Source organism: Elephantulus edwardii, unplaced genomic scaffold, assembly GCF_000299155.1.
Source record: "Elephantulus edwardii isolate Elephantulus edwardi_28Jun2011 unplaced genomic scaffold, EleEdw1.0 scaffold00055, whole genome shotgun sequence".
Taxonomy (NCBI): domain Eukaryota; kingdom Metazoa; phylum Chordata; class Mammalia; order Macroscelidea; family Macroscelididae; genus Elephantulus; species Elephantulus edwardii.
Genome location: NW_006399805.1, coordinates 6,365,559 through 6,383,868, shown reverse-complemented (window position 1 = coordinate 6,383,868; position 18,310 = coordinate 6,365,559). Strand labels below are relative to the sequence as shown.

General features: G+C 48.8%; 1 protein-coding gene across 1 annotated transcript in view; it reads left to right on the top strand.

The window, feature by feature from the left end:
• MTPN (myotrophin) overlaps positions 1–12,859 on the top strand; it is a 33,536-nt gene extending 20,677 nt beyond the window's left edge. Inside the window, exon 4 of the mRNA XM_006887149.1 lies at positions 12,636–12,859. Coding sequence (XP_006887211.1) covers positions 12,636–12,722 — 87 coding nt within the window. The 3' untranslated portion in view covers positions 12,723–12,859. The remainder of the gene's footprint in view (positions 1–12,635) is intronic.
• Positions 12,860–18,310: the final 5,451 nt, after the last annotated feature.

Below are 18,310 nucleotides of genomic sequence, written 5' to 3'. Positions count from 1 at the left end.
GCTTACCGTTTCAAGCTCTTTGGAGTTCAGAATCCAGCCTGACGCATTTATCAAGCAGTTGCAGCCGGGACCTGTAGGTGTTAAAATGGGCCACCAGAGCACCTCATTGCAAGACTAGACCCTGCAAAGTGGTCACAACATGCATTGAGATTTAGAAATTCGTTTAAAAGGCTTAAAAGAGGCAAAGAGGAAGTAGAAGAAATCATGTGAGGAAATGTACACAAAGCTTCTGCCACAGTGCCAGCTGTACCCGTCAGCTCAGGGTTAACTTCAGCCGGATGGGGAGACGAGAGCACACGTATCTCATTGTGAGCGGAAGTTCTGAACCAGTTCATTCAGCTCCTCTATAGGTGGGGGAGCCCGGGTGGTTTAGTGGTAAGGAATTGTACGACCAAAACACAAAAGTCCAGAGTTCAAATCTCCCTGATGCACCACAGAAGGCAGGCGGACGGGCTACTCCTTTGCAATTGATACGTTGCTGCACACTTTTTAAACTGACCGCCGTGCTTAGAAACACATTTGCCGTCATTTGCAGCAACGTGTTAACTGCCTCTGAAAACCCACTAGAGGGTTACCTATATGGGTGGGATCCAACTCAGCGACAGCAAAAAGGGATTTTTTTTAACCCTTTGTTTATTTTTAAAAGCTAATTAGTGACTCTTTTAGAAGTGTGTATGTGTTTTAATTCCACACTGAAATACTTTTGTGACCTGGGAGTGGGGTCCACCCACTTTCCTGTCAGCAAGTCTTTCTCCTTATTGTCCAGCCCTCCCCCATACCCATGACAAGACTCAAAGAATCTCAGAAAACTACTGGATTCTTTTTTATCATGGGGAAATATTTTTGAAAACTGGTTTGCAAGTCCTGGTTTGTAATTCGTCAGCAATTGATATGATTTCCATATTGTCTTAATATGGTTTCAGATCCTTGGTGTTGCAGGTGATGAGCCCCCCTCCACAGACGAGGCCAGCGCCTGAGTCCTGTGTGTCTCTAGGGGCCCTTGCTCCGCTTGCAGCTTCTGGCTCAAAGCTCCTCCTCACTCATGTCGCTTAGATGAGTTTCCTTCCCAGTGCTCCCTGAAATACTTCCGTACATTGGTCTCATTGGTGCTGATTAGCTGTGGACATACCTGAAATCATTGCTGTGGCTAATAATTAAGCCAGCACAGCCTTCTCCGGGATCTGGACTTGGAGCCAGGCTTCGTGTTTCTCACAGGAGGGGAGGAGCTGAGTTCTCCACCAAGAAGTTAGTGCCGTGGGCAGAGGAGCAGGCCGAGGGGAGCAACCCTGCAGGACAGAGAGATACCAGCTGTTTCTGGCGAGGTGGGCTGCTTTGTTGCATATTCAGTATTTGTTCTGGCTGTCGGTTTAAAGTTCTTCATCTTGGCCCTTCTTTCTTAATGTGTGCCTGTATTGCTAGAAATTTCTCACCAGCAAGTGCTACCTGAAGAGAAAATCGTGTGTAAATCATTTGATTGTAGCACACACCTGCCTCTGACAACAGACACAGATAACGGTGGTGTTAAGCATGTTGACATGAAGTCGGTAATAAGTGGAATTAACTAAGGCACCGTTGACCTTTATTTGAGATACAAGTTATGTTTTTACATCAAGATACAGCTAGTGTATCTGAGAATAATTAATATCTGTAAAAGACCATGTCAGATTAGTGAATCATTTCAGACTGCAGGGTTTTATAACAGAAAGTTTAAACTCTTAAAAGTTGTAATTTGGAAGATGAAGGGTATGCGTGTATCTTGTCTGTCTACAAAACATTTTCCCCTTAAAAAATTTTATAGCTCAAGGTAAAAACTAGTATCATTATTATAAAGAAGTGACTTTTGTCAGTGTTTTCTTCAACTTTCAGGATTTCTCAAAACCTGGTGAGCCTTGACTCTTCTTTTGGTCTACTTTCCTCTTTAAAACCTGTGATGGGTGAAGTTGTTTGCTGTCCCCAGCCCCGCTGTTCTTCACATATGTAGACTGTCCCTGGGTTAGGAACATCCAGCTTACAGTTGTTGCTGCTGTTAATCCCTGTCCATTCCACCCCAGCTCAGAGCAGAGCTGCCACGTAGAGTTCGGCAGGCGCTGCATCTTCACGGGAGCAGGCTGCCATCTCTCTCCCACAGGGTAACTGATGGGTTGGAACTGCCACCTTTTAGTTGGCAGCTGAGCACTTCTCTGCTATATCACCAGGGCCCCTGGATAACTTAGGCTTGCCTTTTAGGAAAATTTATTCTCACTTGGAAATGATTGAACCGACAACCCCTGTTCACAACAAATTCCTTATCACTATTGTCTTCACTTGTTGTCTGAGCAGCCTTTAAATCTTTGAAAAGGCTTGCACTATTTTAAAGTAAACTAGAGTGGTATGTCCGTGACCCACATTATATTCTGTGTCTTTTTAAAGATAGTACGGTGTGTGTATCTGCCCATCTCTCTTTATAAAGATGGAGGCTCTGCATGCCTGCGTAGTGCGCGTGTCCTTCAGCATCTTTTCTTACTCTTACACATAATGGCCATTGTCAGCTCATGTGCTGAGACTTCTCACACTCGTTGCATACACTGCTGGTTTCAGAGCTGCCCTGAGCTGTAGCTAGGAATGGATCTTCTTTCTGCTGCTTGGCAGCTCTGTGGCTTTGAGCAGGTGACTTGGACAGCTCTGTCCAAGTATTCCTTCCGTGTCATGCTTATCACAGATCGGGTGACAATGGGACATACAATTTACATGTGAAAATAAGAAACACTAGCTCATTTGATCATCAGAGTAATCCTATGAACAGGTACACTCCCATTTTACTGTTAGGGAACCAAGGCACAAAGAGGTGGGTAAGTTGCCCACGATGCCCCAGGTGGTAAAAGTAGGAGGTGGATGGCAAGCTTGGAGAGCTTCCGTCCAGAGCTGTGCTGGAAGCACTCTGGTCCCAGTGGGACGAGCGAGAGGCTGTGTGCACCTCATCCAGGCACAATAGCCTTGAGGCAAGACTGCTTGGCCAGATGCTGTGATTTGACATACTTCTCAAACCAAGATGTGCTTCAGGAGGAAGAATTTCCTGAGGAATTGGCTTTACCGACCCACACTTTTCCTCTGAAACTTAGAGAGTGCGGTTCAGAGGGGGAAGTAGAGTCTGCTATAAATGGTGTGGGAAGGAGCGGAAAAGTAAAGGAGGATCCGTGCCTCGCTCCCCACTCAGAAACCGTCCAGGACGCACCAGAGGCCTGAGTGTCCTAGCCGGAACCCTGGTTTGCTCGGCAGACGGTAACACGGCCAGTGCCTTCAGGCCTCGCTTTAAAGACTATGAGCTAGAACAGGAACGCAAACAGCAAAAGAAATGAAACCACATGAAAGCTCATTTTAGCCATTACTGTAAAAATAGAGGGATCCCTAGTAAAATGTGTATAGGGATCATGGGAGGAAGGGCTGGGAGCAGAGAGGTGAGGATGAGTGTGGGTGAATTCACAGAGTTAAACTATTTGGTGAGTAGAGGGAGGGGTGAAAGAAATAGGAAAGATCCAGTGAGGACCCGAAAAGGATGGGTAATGGCGAGAATTGATATTACAGACCTAAAGAATGGTCATGATCATATGATCAGTGTGAAGAATAGTGTGAAACACAGTGTATACAGACTTTGTAAGCATACCCATGTAAAATTTAAAAAAAAAGGGAAAACTTCTTTGAAAACTCTGTATCTTATAAACTAATAAGCAAAGTGTGTATAAAACCTCGATGAGTTAGCAGTGTAACAAGCCAGTCAGAAAATTGGCAAGGGATTTGACATTTCACAAAAGAGGGCATCCACGTGACTGCCGAACATGAAAAGCTGCTTGATGTGATCAGCCGTCAGAGATCAGATCAAAACCACATTTCACTCCCACTCAGATAGCTAATACTTAAATAAAAACTGCTGGCAGGGATGGAGGGAAATGGTTGTCCAGTGCCAGCGAAAATGTAAAATACTACAGCTCTTGTGGGAAACATTATGATGTTTCCTCTGTTGTTGTCATGTGCCCTCATAGTGACCCTGTGTACAGCAGGTCTGAATCCTGCTTTATCCTGAGTTAACGTTATTATCTGTGACACACCTACCCCCATTACCCCAGTCACTGAGTCAGTCCATCTCATCCAGGGTCTTCCTCTCTTGTGCTGTCCCTCCACTCTTCCAAGCATGATGTCCTTCTCCAAGGATTGGTCCCTCTTTGCAGTGTGCCCAAAGTATGTCAAAGCTTCCGAATCCTTGACTCCAAGGAGCAGCCTGGTTTCACCCTCTCCAGGACAAACCTGTTTGCTCTCCTAGCAGTTCATGGTATATTCAGTACTCCTCTCCAGCACCACAGCTTTAAGACCTCCGTTCTCCTTCTGTCATCCCTAGTCCTTGTCCAGCTTTCTGATGCATAGCACATAATTGTGAAGACCATGGCCTGTATCAGGCACACCTTAGTCTCCAGACTGACATTGTTGCTCTTCAGTATTCTGGAGATGTCCCTAACAGCAGGTTTTTCCAGTGCAGTTGGTCTTGATTTCCTGCCTGCTGGTACCAAGAGTGTTGATTGTGGAACTAAGCAAACTAAAGTCATTAAAAATCTCAATCTTGTCTAACATGATGCTGACAGTTAGCTCAGTGGTGAGAATCTTTGTTTCCTTGATGTTGAGTTTCAACCCGTATTGAAGGCTGCAGCCCTTGACGTGCAGCAAGCGCTTCAGGCCCTCCTCAGTTTCAGCAGGTGGGGTTGTGTCATCTGCATAATGCAGGTTGTTGATATTTCCTCTAGAAATTTTAAAATAAAATTACATTTTGACCTAGCAGTGTCACTCCTAGATACAGATGTCAAAGACTTGGAACCAGGGTCTTTAGACACTTGTCCCTCATTGTTCACAAGAACACGGCTCTGCTCACAGCAGCCAAAATGTGGGGAGAACTGAGATGTCTAATCAGCAGAATGGACAAATACAGTGTGATACAAACATATCATAGGATACTGCTCAACTCAGCCTGCTGTTATCACACGTCAGTCCCATCTCCTAGGGCCCTGCAGGGTAGAGAGCTGCCCGTAGGGTTGCCAGAGCAGTAGATCTTTACAGAGACACACGGCCACATTTCTCCCACTGAGCAGCTGGTGGTCAAGCCACTAATCATTCTGACTGCCAGCCTTTCAGCTGAGTGTCTGACCACCTACCACACGAGGGCTGCTGCTTTTTTCTTTTCTTTTTTTTCTTTTTAGTGTGTGTGTGTGTGTGCGCGCGCGCGCGCGTGTGTGTGCGCTGTCAAATAGAATCTGACTGATACAGGAGATTGCCCCTCCTTCTCCAGCAGAGCATCTGGTGGATTTGAACCATGTACCTGAGGGCTGCTTTTGAGCTTCTGAAAACACGATCAAGAAACTCAGCAAGCTGCAAAATATGAGAAAATGTTTGAAAATAGTATATCTGGTATTAGTCAAGTACCCAGAGTCACACAACAGAAGACAGCCTAATAATTAAAAAGGAAATCATAAGAGAAAGACGTTTTGATCCTCAGTACATCATGCCAGGAAAGGTGGAGTGTCAGTGAAAGAGAAGATGACCCTTAACGAGATGGACTGACACTGTGACTACAGCAGTGACCTCTAGAGGGTGTCACAGGCGAGGGCAGGGTTAAGGGTCTCTGGGATTCATAGTTGATCCAACAGCACTTAACAGCAACAATATATGGTAAGGGTGGAGCTTGACAGTACTATCCTGAGTAAAGTTAGGCACCAAAGGACCTATTTTATGACGTATTTAAAAAGAAAAGAACAAGCAGTTGCATAGAGACCAAAGTTAGTGATTACCATGCATGGGAGGGAGGGAAGGCGGCAGGGAGAATTGCTTATAGAATACTGAGTTTTACTTTATAGTAATAGAAAAATGACATTGCTCAAATGTGGCGTTGCACAGCTGATTAGTGTAATATCTGTCAGCATATCATTCGTGAATCGGCAAAAGCTGTGTGATTCATGGCAGTGACCAAAACACCAGGAGAGGAGCAGACGGCTGTTTTGTCCACCTCGTGGGTTGGGCCCTCTGGTTCAGAGGTTCTGGGCCAGAATACCTTACACATCCTAGTGAACTGGCTGACTAGTGTTTTTAATGCTTCTGTTCTGCCACCTCCTCTGTTGACTGAAGCCCAGGATCTTAATAACTTGCACATGGCCGTTCAGGCTACAGCAGTTGGTTTCAGTTCAGTGCCTCCAGGAGCAAGTGCTTCCTTTGCTATGAGACCAGAAGAACTGGTTACTGTTACTGAATATTTTAATCAAAGATTCTGTAGAAGAGGAAATGCAAAATTCAAATTCTCACAACCTCTAGACTTCTGTAGCCATGGAGACTGCATGAACCCCTAAAGTACTCACTTGTGCTCATTTTTGAATGTTAAGCCACAAATATCCCCTGACATCTTCTTAACATTGAAGACTAATTAAACTAGTGCAGGCTGTCGGCTTGGGCAGTGTGCGCTGTGTAGGGACCGTCCTAGCAGCTGAGCAGAATACAGAGGAACCTGTGGGGCAGCAGTGTGTTGATGTTGATGCAGAAGAACAAAGCTGAAAAGAGGGTGAAAATGGTTATACAGCTTGTACGTAATCCATGTGACTGAGTTGTACATGTGGAAACTGTTTCATTAAGGCAGGGCTAGGCAGCGTTTCAGTCTCTTGTATGTAGAGTTGTCAGTTGAAATTGACTCAGTGATACCTACCAATAGCTGTGTATATTCTCAGCAGAAAATGCTAACAATGAGTAGATGAAACTTGGACGGAGAGGGTGAAACCAAGCCGCTTCTTGAAGGCAAGAGTTTTGAGCCTCCATCCGACATACTTGGGGCATGTTGCCAGGAAGGACCAGTCCTTGGAGAAAGATAACTCGCTTGAAAGAGTGGAGGGAGAGGAAGAGCCAGATGAGATGGATTGACACAGTAATGGGGGTACCTGTTGTGCACAAGTCGCTGTGAGTTGCAGGAGACTTCATGACACATAACAACCTGACCACTTGGGTGAGCAGCTCACCTTTTGAAGGTCCGTGGGAAGGAGTCATTTGAAGGTTCTTTCCGTGCTGTACTCCATCCTCACATTTCCATGATGGATTTTCTCTGAAACCTTGAAATAGCATTTCAAATATTGCTGGATGTGATTGCAGTTGTTGTCAGGTGTCAAGTACAACTCCTAGCTACTCCGTGAAGCACCGATCTTGACCGTGGCCTGTCCTGTGCCAGCCTCACAATCTTGAGTACACTTGAGCCCATTTTTGCAGTCGCTATGTCAGTGCGTCTAATTGAGGGTCTTCCTCTTCACGGACTCTCCACCCTTCCAAGCATGGTGTCCCTCTCCAGGGTATAGCCTCTCCTAGCAACATACCCAAAATATGTGAGACGGAGCTTCTTCAGCCTCCCAGGAGCACTCTGGCTTCACCTTCTCTCAGACACATCTCTGTTCATTTGGCAGTCCATGGGATAGTCAGGACTCAACAGCACCACAGTTCAAAGGTATCAGTTTTTCTTCTGTCATCTTACTCATTGTCCAGCTCTCCGATGCATAACAGATGATGGAAAAGACCATGGTCTGAACCAGGCACACCTTAGTCCTCAGAATGACATCATTGTTCCTCAGTAATGTGGAGAAATCCCTGACTGGAGACTTTTCTCATTGCAGTACATCTCCTGATAACAAACATATTGATTGTGGATCAGAGTAAGATAAACTCATTGACACTTCAGTCTTTTGTCCATCTCTTGATGTTACATTTTGAAGGAACATACTTCTAAGTTGTACAGCACTCTTCTGTCAGTTTGCTGTACTGAGGTAACCTGGGTTTGTGGTAATGCTGAGCCTTGTGACACTGGAGTGTCAGATGCCATAACGGTTACCCCTGGTGGACAGTGTTTGGTGGAGCTCCCGGTTTAAGACAGGTTTGGAAGCTGGAGTGGCATCAGCTTCCTAAACCACATGCTAATGGAAACTATGAACTTGGAGAAAGGACGACAGTTACAGTTAAGACGTCAGATCTTTTGTTCGTAGGGTTGCTGTGAGTCCTGATCGATTCGATGGCAATCGGCATCATCATGATACTTGCCTCTTGGCCCCGAGGTGATGAGAGTTTCTGTTTTCTTGACATTGAGATGCATCCATATTGTTTGATCTTCTGCAGCAAGTGTTTTCAGATTATCCTCCCTTTCAGCAAGCAAGGGTTGTGTTCTCTGCACAACAAAGGTTATTGGCAAATCTTCCTCAACTCCTAATGCCGCCTCGTTATTCCTAGAGCCCAGCTTTTCCAAAGATTTTCTCAGCAAACAGTTCTGCAAAGGAATAGGCAGTGTTTTCCTTGGCAGACAAGGTCTTTTTCACAATTGCTCAGCTCTGTCATTTCAGCTAGAGTTGGAACCAACAGCACAACTCTGGCAGCAGAGGATATTGGCCATCAGATCGAGGAAGCAGAAATAGTCCCTGCTGATGTAGTGTTGAAGTTACAGCCGTTTGCACTTGAGGTTGTCCTTAGAGCTTGTTATCCTCAGTAATAAGTACTACCTAGTGCAGTGTTAGGGAGCTCTCATTGTGTAGTCTGTAGGGAACTGTGCTGCTGGGCCACAGGCTGCACCACACTGGTGTTCAAATCCTCTAGTGTTCCGGGGCAGTGGGTCTCCTCCCTTGCAGTTTCCAGCTGCCAGAAGTGAGTCAGTTTTGATTGGATGGCAGTGACTGAATACCGTGTCACACCACGCACTTTGCTAGTGTTACTCGTTCTCAGATGTTCGGTTTTATGATGGACTGCTCAAACCATGGGATTTAAACAAAGACGAGGAAGCCTTGAAACAGATACAGAGAGGTAGATCTTTGAGGTCCAGGATAATGCAAAGAGTAAACTAGCACGTGAGGAATGAATGTCTCGTCCCACTGTTTTGACTGCCAGTGAGGAGAAGAGGATTTTGGAGGCAGTTAAAGGAGCCATTGACAGTGATAGCAAAGTAGTGGAGGGCCCGTCCACGAGGTGGTAGCTGGTGAAGACAGATGCCAAAAGCAGAGGAGCTTCCCGCCTTCACGGGAGCGAGAGCATCTCGTCCTCGAGTGGAGGACGAGGAAGGTACAAGGCCTTGAACGCCAGTGAGAGCAACTTTGATCACTTCCAAGGAAGATGTGGTTTATGTAACTGGGCCAGGGACACTGATACTGAACTGCCGGAAAATGCAGGGGTGAGCTGCACAAGGTGGAGGAGGAGAGAAGTAGACACAGAATGTTCTTTTCATTCAAAGATGCATTGGATCTTTTTCTAAATGAAGCTTTACTTAAAACCCTGCGCCCAGGCGCTGCTCACCTTGGTTCACAGATGAGGAAAGCAGTCAAGTGTTTGCGTGAAGGAAGGAAAGGAGTGAGCTGAGGACAGCTCTCAACTCATGTTCTCACGGCAGCAGGTAGTCCAGAACCTTCTACAGGCCGTGCTGTTAGAACAGCTGACGAAATGTCAGCATCATTCTACTCTTGTTCATCATCGGAGTCCATTTAATAATGAACTGACTTAACCTGAGGACTTCGTTGGATGTTGAAGACAACCTGTATGCCGTATTTATTCTAAAACTCAGGGTTTAGGGGTGAGCAGTGTGGTTACTTCCTCTGCCTTCCCTGCCTCAGAGTTCTTTGTAGAGAGAGCCGCAGTAGACAGGTACACGGGATTTCATCCCAGATGGTAATAAACACTAAAGATGAAACATTTTTTCTGTTTTGGATGAAGTCTTAAGGCTATAATACAATTTTCTCCTCTGCAGAGTAGATAAGACATAGTTAAGTCTGTCTTTGCGGACTGGGTGGCAGCAAGCCCTGGGGTCAGTAGAGGTGGGAGGGCAATCTGTCCTTACGCTGAAGAGCTGGGTTCACAGCTGGGCTTTGGTGGTGGTTGGATGTGACTCTTCGTGCGACAGTCCTCCCAAGCTTGTCATGTGGGTGCTGCTGCAGTGTACGCCTTCAAAGGTCGGTTTCCCTCTCTTCCTGTTTGCTGTTGGCTGGACTTGGAGGGGGAAATCTGGGTATGAACCAGAAGTTTCTCATTCGGTGGGATGGACTGTGTGGGCCGTGGCCAGCTTTTTCCGTGAAACTCTCAGATCCACTTTTTAATCCAAACCCCTCCAGTGTGTGCACCATAAAGTGCCCTACAGCGCGGTTCCGAGCCCCGTCCCGGGGCAGCTGCCAGCCTTTGTGGTGTCTGCTTCTAACCTCTTTTCTTCCCACAAGTAAGTTGCTCCAAATCACGGTGGTTAGGTTTTTTTACTTTATACATTTCACAGCATGGCTTGTGAAACCTGCATTGTGGTTGTAACCAGGGTGAAGCACCTCATACAGAAATGTGTATCAAGACTTTAAAGAACTTACAAGCAAATGTTTCGTTTGATATGATCTGAGTATTTTATGTAGTTGGCTAGCCTAGCCATCGATATTAAAGTGCTAATTCTTTAATTGATTTTGCATGTTTTATACTGAAACAAAGCTGCTGTTCTTAGGTTGATCAATATAATGATAAACCGTATCTTCACCACAGAAACCTTTGGGGCGGTTAAGATAACATGGAAGCTCACGGAACGTTTCAGAGTTCCATCTTGAAATGTTCCTCATGCTGTTTTCCTTGGCTGTTTGGACGTGCTGAGACTCAGTGCTGTGAAGGAGGTCGGACTGGCCCTCTGAGCTCAGAAGCAGATAAGTTAACACACAAGCAGATGAAGATTCCGTTCCTCTTTTGTCCCTGTGCAGTGTGTCTTTCTGAACCACACTGGAAACTATTCAAGGACTCAAAAAAATCCTATATTTACTCAGATGCTGTCTATTCGTATGTAATTACCACCTGATAAGACTTCTAAATGGCATGCGGTGCCTGGAAGCTGCCACCCCCCCAGATTGGCCACAGCCTTCACTCAGGCCTCCCCTCACCACGGCTGCCTCTTCCTCCTGCAGAAGATGCTGGTCCCCTGACTGAGCTCTAAATTAAACTCCTGATGGATGACTCATTTATCTTTAAGAGAAAGGCATAAGTACACATATTTAGAACAAATGAGTAGAAGAAAACGCAGCAGTAGTAATCGGTTTGTCTGACTTGGAGAATTATCAGTGTTAGGGCTTTTTGTTTGTGTGTTGTAAGTTTTCTGTGATAAATTTATGTTACTAGGAAAAGGTTTTACTTCCTTCTTTTTTTTTTTTTTTTAATAAAAGAAATTGGCTTTAACAGGTAGAAAAGAAGTGAGAATATTGAACCAGTCCACGTGGTCAGGACAGCTGAGGTGAATGTGGGTGCCCCAGCACTAGAGGGGCCCTGAGAAGCAGACACTTGGCACCCTGCTTCCAGTGGGAGATTAGATGAGTTTGAACTTTCTCTCCATTCAAGATTTGAAATGCAGCAGTGGGCAACCTCACAGCCTAGCCTGGGCGAAATCCTTTGTCTTGGATGCTTGGATAGGAAGGTGTACCTGATGGCTCCCACAGGACTCCTTCCATCCAGTGGGAGAACTGTCCCCACGTGGCTATGGAGTGCTGTTCTTAAGAGGAGGATGGTGCGCTTGGGCAGTTCAAACGCATCTGACGCTCGAGAGGGGATTGATGTGGTTATTTGTTTTCAGTGCGGTGACCTGGTGACCACCAGAAAGTGTCTCTTGACGTCCTCACTTGGGTCTCATCCACTAGACCAGGAGCCTCATGTCTTCTGAAGTGGCTTCAGAACCCATTTAGTGACTGAACAAAGACGTCACAAGAGTCCATGGAGGGCTGTGACGGCTAAACCCCTTCTCTCACCTCTTACTGTCCTCCCCGCTCACCAGCGCCCCCATCCTTGTCCATCAGGCGGCCTCCAGGCCTCCCCCCACGCCCTGCCTGACGGCCAGCCCGCTGGGTCCGGGTCATTGCCCACTCTCCGTGCTTCTCCATCCCCCCTGCAGTGCTCACACAGGTGTCTCCACGGCGGGCTTTCGGTGCACACCTGGGCAAGGCTGGATGAGTTTGCCAAAGAAAAGGGGGGAGGCACTCCATGGGATACCCAACATGTTACCCAGCTGGCAGGCTTTAGGGGTCCCTGAGAAAGGAAACAGAATCTCATATCAGAAGATTGGGGGTGGGGGCAGGGAAAAGATTAATACGTTGCTGCACACTTTTTAAGTTGACGACCATGCTTAGAAACACATTTGCCGTCATTTGCAGCAATGTGTGAAGGAGAGAAGTCTAAGTCAACTTAGAGACGATAAAGGTAAGAGGTGGCCTGGTGGTGCGGCGGATAAAGCGTTTGGCTGTGCTGCCCTAAAGCTCAGGAGTTGGAACCCACCAGGCGCTCCACGGGACGGGGAGGTGATGGCGGGCTCCTTCTCTAGAGGCCTGGCCCTGGAAATCCCGAGTCCGGTGAGCGCAACAGTGACTGTAGACAGGTGCACACATGACCGTACACAGGCAGTGCGGGGGGTGTGGCTGTGTCCGTGTCCTCCAGTCCCAAAGCCTGAAAAACAACATGACCGTTTGCTAGTTGGTCTGTGAGCTCCAGTCATTAATAGAGGAATTCTCACTCAACTCCAGCAGCAGCCACGTCACGTCACGTCATCCAGCCTCAGCTTCTCGCCTCCTGTCCCCAGCTTGCCTGGCAGTGATAACAGCACTTTCCTCTCTCTGCAGGGTGCTGACAAGACTGTGAGAGGCCCAGATGGACTGACCGCCCTTGAAGCCACCGACAACCAGGCCATCAAAGCCCTGCTCCAGTGATGGGCGCCCAGCGCCCGAGGGACGACTCTCCTGTGCCTCACTGCTGCCTGTCTGTCTGTCACTCTATCTGCCAGCTTCTTCAGCTAAATACTTTATGAGGGGTGAGGGGAGAGCGGTCCGTAACCAGTCCGACCACCGGGACCAGCACGAGGTAGTAGAGGAGGGAGAGGAGCTGACCAGACGTCGCCAGGATTTCTGCTCAGTCCACCTCTTCCAGCTCGACTAACCCACTGCTTCCGCCCGGGCACGGGCGAGCGGCCACAGCAGACCGCTGCCACCTGACCCTCCGGCTCCCTAGCTAATTTGTCAACTAGGCTGTGTCAGGGTCCGAGTGCCTGTGCCACGGGCGGCTGCGGGGGAGACTCGGGGTGCTGGGATAAGCTATCCGCTCTAACCTTCTGCCTTAAGAGTACACCCCCCCCCCGGGACCTGGGGCACAGTGACGAGCGCTGCCTGTGGTTGGTGACCAAACCTCTCCTCGGTGCTGCGCTCAGTCGAGGTGAGGGGCTCGCACCCCACACGCCTGGACAGCTCCACTTTGGGTTTCCTCTCCCCTTGGATCCCGTGTGTCTTTAGATAAAACTGACTAGTTGTATTTATAAAACTCATAAATTTTGAAAGTCTCAAGGAGAAATCATTCCAGTATGCATAGTTTTTTTTTTCTCCTGTAGGTTCAGACCTTTGTAGAATAACATTGAAATACTTTTCAGACTCCTGCTGGTAGTAATAAGAAGGAATTTAAAAATAAAATTATAGCCATAAGCCTGTTAGTATCCTACAAAAAGAGAGACATCATGGTACCTAGGATTCTCTTCCTCTGCTGTGTGAGTGGCTCGGGCTCGGTTGTGTTGAAGGATCTGGGAGCGTCCTGGGAGCACTTCTCAGACACACCGGGACGCCACGTCACTGACTGCTGCACCAAAGCTACCCCTGGGGGGAGATTTACGATTTAGGCAAATTTAACCCCATCTCTCAAAAAAAAATGCTTGATACCAGATCCCCTGAGTGGTGGGCAGACTTCTCTGAGCAGATCCAGCCCACCCACCAAAAGTGTTCCCATTTCCTTGAAAGAATCAAGGTGACACCTTCCCGTTGTGTCCTGTGAAGGTAGAGCACCAAGCATAGACGGGATCTCCGCGTTCCCCCGTGTCTGCTGCACAAGCAGGGACGTCAGGCCACGACTGCTGACTCGCCGTCCGTATCGAAGCCTGCAAATACTCGGGGTCTCCTTAGCCAAGTCATGCAATAATTGAATGTACCTCAAATTTTTAAAAAGGGGGGTGGGGCGGGATAGGGGCTTGTGTTCAGATGTGGAATATGAAGGAATTGGTGATTGGGGGTGTTGGCAGTGTAGCGTTCTACAGCAGGGCTGAATGGTTTGCCGGAACAGCTGACAAATTACTGAGGGGGTGTTTGAGTGGCGTGTGCTTGTGGGGGTGAGTGCGCGTGTGTGTGTTTTTCCCCTTTTTTAATCCTGTGGCTTTTACACTCACAACTATCCCAACCTTGGAATTCTCCCTAGACCAAGGAAACAATCACACCGTGGTGGCTCCGTGCTTCCACGGACTTGGCGGTTAGCATTGTGCCGGAGGGCAGTACTTGGTATTTCCTGGCGTCACTGGGACCACCCCGCTGTCGTGGGGGCGCTCTGTCCATCTGGGACATGGGTGCGGTGCAGCCTCGCGGCATGATGGCGGTCACCATGCTTGATGCTTCTCCCCTTCCTCCGCTCGCCTCTGCGCATGTTGTGTTGTGGTTGGCCAGCGTGGGGTGATGGTCCTGTCACTGTCACCTGTGCGTGGCCCCGGGCTCTTTGTACAGTTTGTCCCCACGCTCCTTGTAATGCAGTCGAGGCTGGCTCACCTCCCCTCCTCTCCTCGATCATTTTGTAAAATCCGTCATTATGAAGCCTTGCTTGCAAAAACAGCATAAACACATAGCTAGAATAGACTGACCACGAGGGTGCATTTTCTCCCTTTCTTTCTTTAACTAGGTTATTTATGATATATTTCTGAACCACTTGGCAGAGACATTCACCACACTTAGTGTTCGTATTCTGAGTAAAGGAAGCTAAACAGTGTCTGCAGTTTGGGTACTACATGCATTAGTGAAGGTCAAGTCCATTGTGTCTTCCATCAGAGTAATACCTAGCATCTCAAAAGGTCTTGCATGTCCCTGGTTTGAGTTCACTCCCTTGTTTCGGAGGCATTCATTCATTCTATCGCGTTCACATGGGCGCTTGGCCTATCTGGACTCTGATCCACCCCCTACAGCTTCAGACTGGTCCCTGTATGCTTGGCGGGTGGGGGCAGCTCCTGGAGGCACCTCAGGGCACCTCCCTGCTGGGCAGAGAGCAGAGGGAGGGAGCCGCCCAGGGCCCAGGGCCCGGAGGCCCGGTTTCCATTCCCCTAAAGGGTGCATTCTAAGGCTCTCCATTCCCATTGGATTTTTGTTTCCTTAATGTCAACGGAAACGACCCCTGGGCTGTTGTTTCTTTGCTGAGAGCACCCGCGCAGTGTTTGCATGCAGAACCCCGGAGCTTCAGGCCGCCGTATGGGGCCCCGGAAACGGAGAAGCTCTCCCACTCCAGCAGCAGTCCAAGGAGGCCAGTGCTGTGTGTGACCTCCCAGGGTGGAGTTCCTTCTTCCCACCAGGCAATCTTTTTGACACAGTTGGGTTTCTCATATTACTCTAGTTCATGTACATCTGAATGCTAAATAATAACTGTGTTTAAGTTTTGTGTTGCAAGAACAAATGGAATAAACTTGAATTGTGCTACAGCTGATGAGTCGGTTTTACTCTGTCCTGCCGCCAGCACTGCCCGGCACTGGTTGGTCAGGCTTTTAGTTCGCTGGGCCTCCTGTATCCCACTGCTTGGAAAACTGCAGCGGGAACAGACTCTGGAGGATTTGGTTGGGGTAGACCCCCCTCTCCGTTGAAGGGTCTGCTGCTGCATCCGCATCCTTGGTGTCACTGGACGTGTCCACTGTCCTCGTCAGTTTACTGACAGCTGCTGACATTCCTGGGGCTGCAGGGCTGCATCTCCCTTGGAGGTCAGAGGTGCCCCGACTCACTGGACCTTGAGCACTTAGGGGACCATGCTTTCTAGGCCTGCCACGTTGATGGGATCTTAGATCAACTTGAACGTGAGCATGACTGCATACAGATTGGCTTTCAGTCTATTCTCATCTCATCCACACCTAAGACCATCCATGGTGCTTTGCTTTAGGACGTGGGTGCTAGGAGAAGATGGAGTCAATGACTTGAGAACGTCCATATTGACTGGCGTGTGAATGTGGCCCAGCATGAGTGGCATTTCACAGGACATCAGTCAAGTGATGGATTCGCATAAGAATTTGGGTCCATTCAAATCCACCAGATGCTCTGCTGGAGAAGGAAAGGCAATCTCCTGTGCCAGTTGGAATCCTACTCAGTGGTACACAAAAGTGGGAGGGAATTTGGGTTTGTCTATAAAGGGACAGACAGAATCAAAGCCAGTATCATCAAGTCAAGGTGACCCTCCATTGGTTCTGTCCTGGAGGCTATAAATCTGACAGCTGCCTCTGCTTTCTCCTTCACAGTCCATGGTGAGTTCCAGCTGCTGACCTTGGGATTAGCAACTCAGCGCTTACCTAACCACCACCAGAGCTCCCCTCTAAATTGACAGTAGTCCCTGTGTGTTACCATCGAATATACCAGTGCCTGCACAGGAGACAGGAGGAGGACTTGGAGGAGTGCCTGACGTTTTCTAGTTGGAGAAGGGCTGTCTCAGGACCAAATGCAGCCCACTGTATCAGATCCCCAGAGATCCGCCCCATTTTTTGTGCAAGATCTCGGTGGGCACCCTAGCCCTCCTGCATCAGACTTGAATGTTGCAAGTCACCAGGCATCGCTGGTGCCCCCTGAAGGGCAAAAGCCCATCAGGAGAACCGTCAGAAGAGACAGGAGCAGGTCAGAGCCCTGTAGGATGTCTCAGGCCCAGCGCTGCAGGAGACAGGGCATAATGCTTAAGGTGAAATCTGTACCGTGAGCTTGGAAACCATTCCTGACAAAAGCTGGGCTGGGGTGTGACAATGGTGAGGTCCAGCCCCCGTTGCCCTCAAGTGGGGACTGCCTCGTGACTGACCTCCAGCAGCTTTTCCGAGGCTGTACACTGCTCGGGAGGAGGGTCCATCTTTCTCCCATGGAGCAGCTGGTCGGTTCCAGCCATTTGCCTTGGGGTTGGCACCGTCACTCCTGAACCCCTAGGCCGCAAGAGCTGAGTTCTTACTTTGTGTTATTTTCCTAAACACTCCTGTATGGCAGTGTCACTATCCCCACAGTCACAGCGGTCTGGAGTTTCAGCGTCCAGGAGGATGGCTGAGAAGGAAGCCTTCCCATGTCCTTGCCTTGAACTCCCAAGGGAGCAGTTCTTGGGGACAGGTCATGAGCTGCCCTCCAGGTGCCTGTGAAATGCCCATCTCTCAATTCTGGCCCTGCTGACCATGACCTCTAGTCCTCCTCCCCAGGAGGCTGAATGCTGGAGGCGCTGCCCCTCAGTGGTGGGCACCAGACCCATATGCTGCACTGCGATGCTCCTATTCTGTCCAGGAACCCCAGCTTCGGAGCCAAGCACTCAGCCTGGTGCCCTCTTCTTGCACATGACAGGGTGTCCTCTTCCTGCCTTTACGTGGGTGTCACCTGCCAGCTAGATCCTATAATCAGGTCAGCATTTGGACACAACTCACCAGAAGCAACCACGATGACAGTGGGTCAGTCCTGGGGGACAGAGAGCAGCCCACAGGGTGTCTGCAGGGTCTCAAAACACTGACCTTTTGGATTGCAGCTGATGTTTTCCCTGCACTGCCCCCGGTCTCCTTGAACACATGTGAACCAAAGCCTGTTTTCTTCAAACCTGTTTCCTTGTAGAGGTGTGATTACAGATTGAGAATCCGGACATCAGCATTCCCAGGAACACCTGGCATGCAATAGACAGTGGCCATGGTGTTTGTCCTGAACCACTGTCATCAAACCTCCAGACAGTAAAATAAGAGCAGCTGAGTGTGTGAGGGGGCCGGCCTGGTGTGAACAAGGACTCAGCTGAGACTGGCCCAAGATCCAGCACCAGCCAGGTCACCGGCCTTCCCACAGAGGAGTCATCCAGGGCTCATGGGGTGGGAGGCTGGGCCCAAGGGACAGCTGAGGTCCCAGCTCGCTCATCTCCATGTTCCCTTCTTCTCAGCACCTTGTCTCAGCAGAGCAAGACCCCCCGAATCCTTTCCAAACAGCCTTCCTGGGACCCACATTGACCCACAGTGTCCCAAGAGCAGGGGCAGGGAGTCAGGCAGCAGGGAGGGGAGAGGCTGGGTTAGGTGGGCACCTGAGCAACAGTCTGTGAGAAGTTCGACCCATTTTTCGCCTCCTACAAGCAGACAAGTCTTTGCCAATCTTCCACTCTTTCTCTTTGGAGCTGTTAAGAAGGAGGGGGAAGGTAAAATTAGCATTAATAAGGGGCTAGGAGGATAGGCTCGCAGGTAGTGAGAGCAGGAGATGTGAGTGAGCTGCCTCCTGGGTCCACACCCACTCAGGATCCCCACCCCAACACTCAG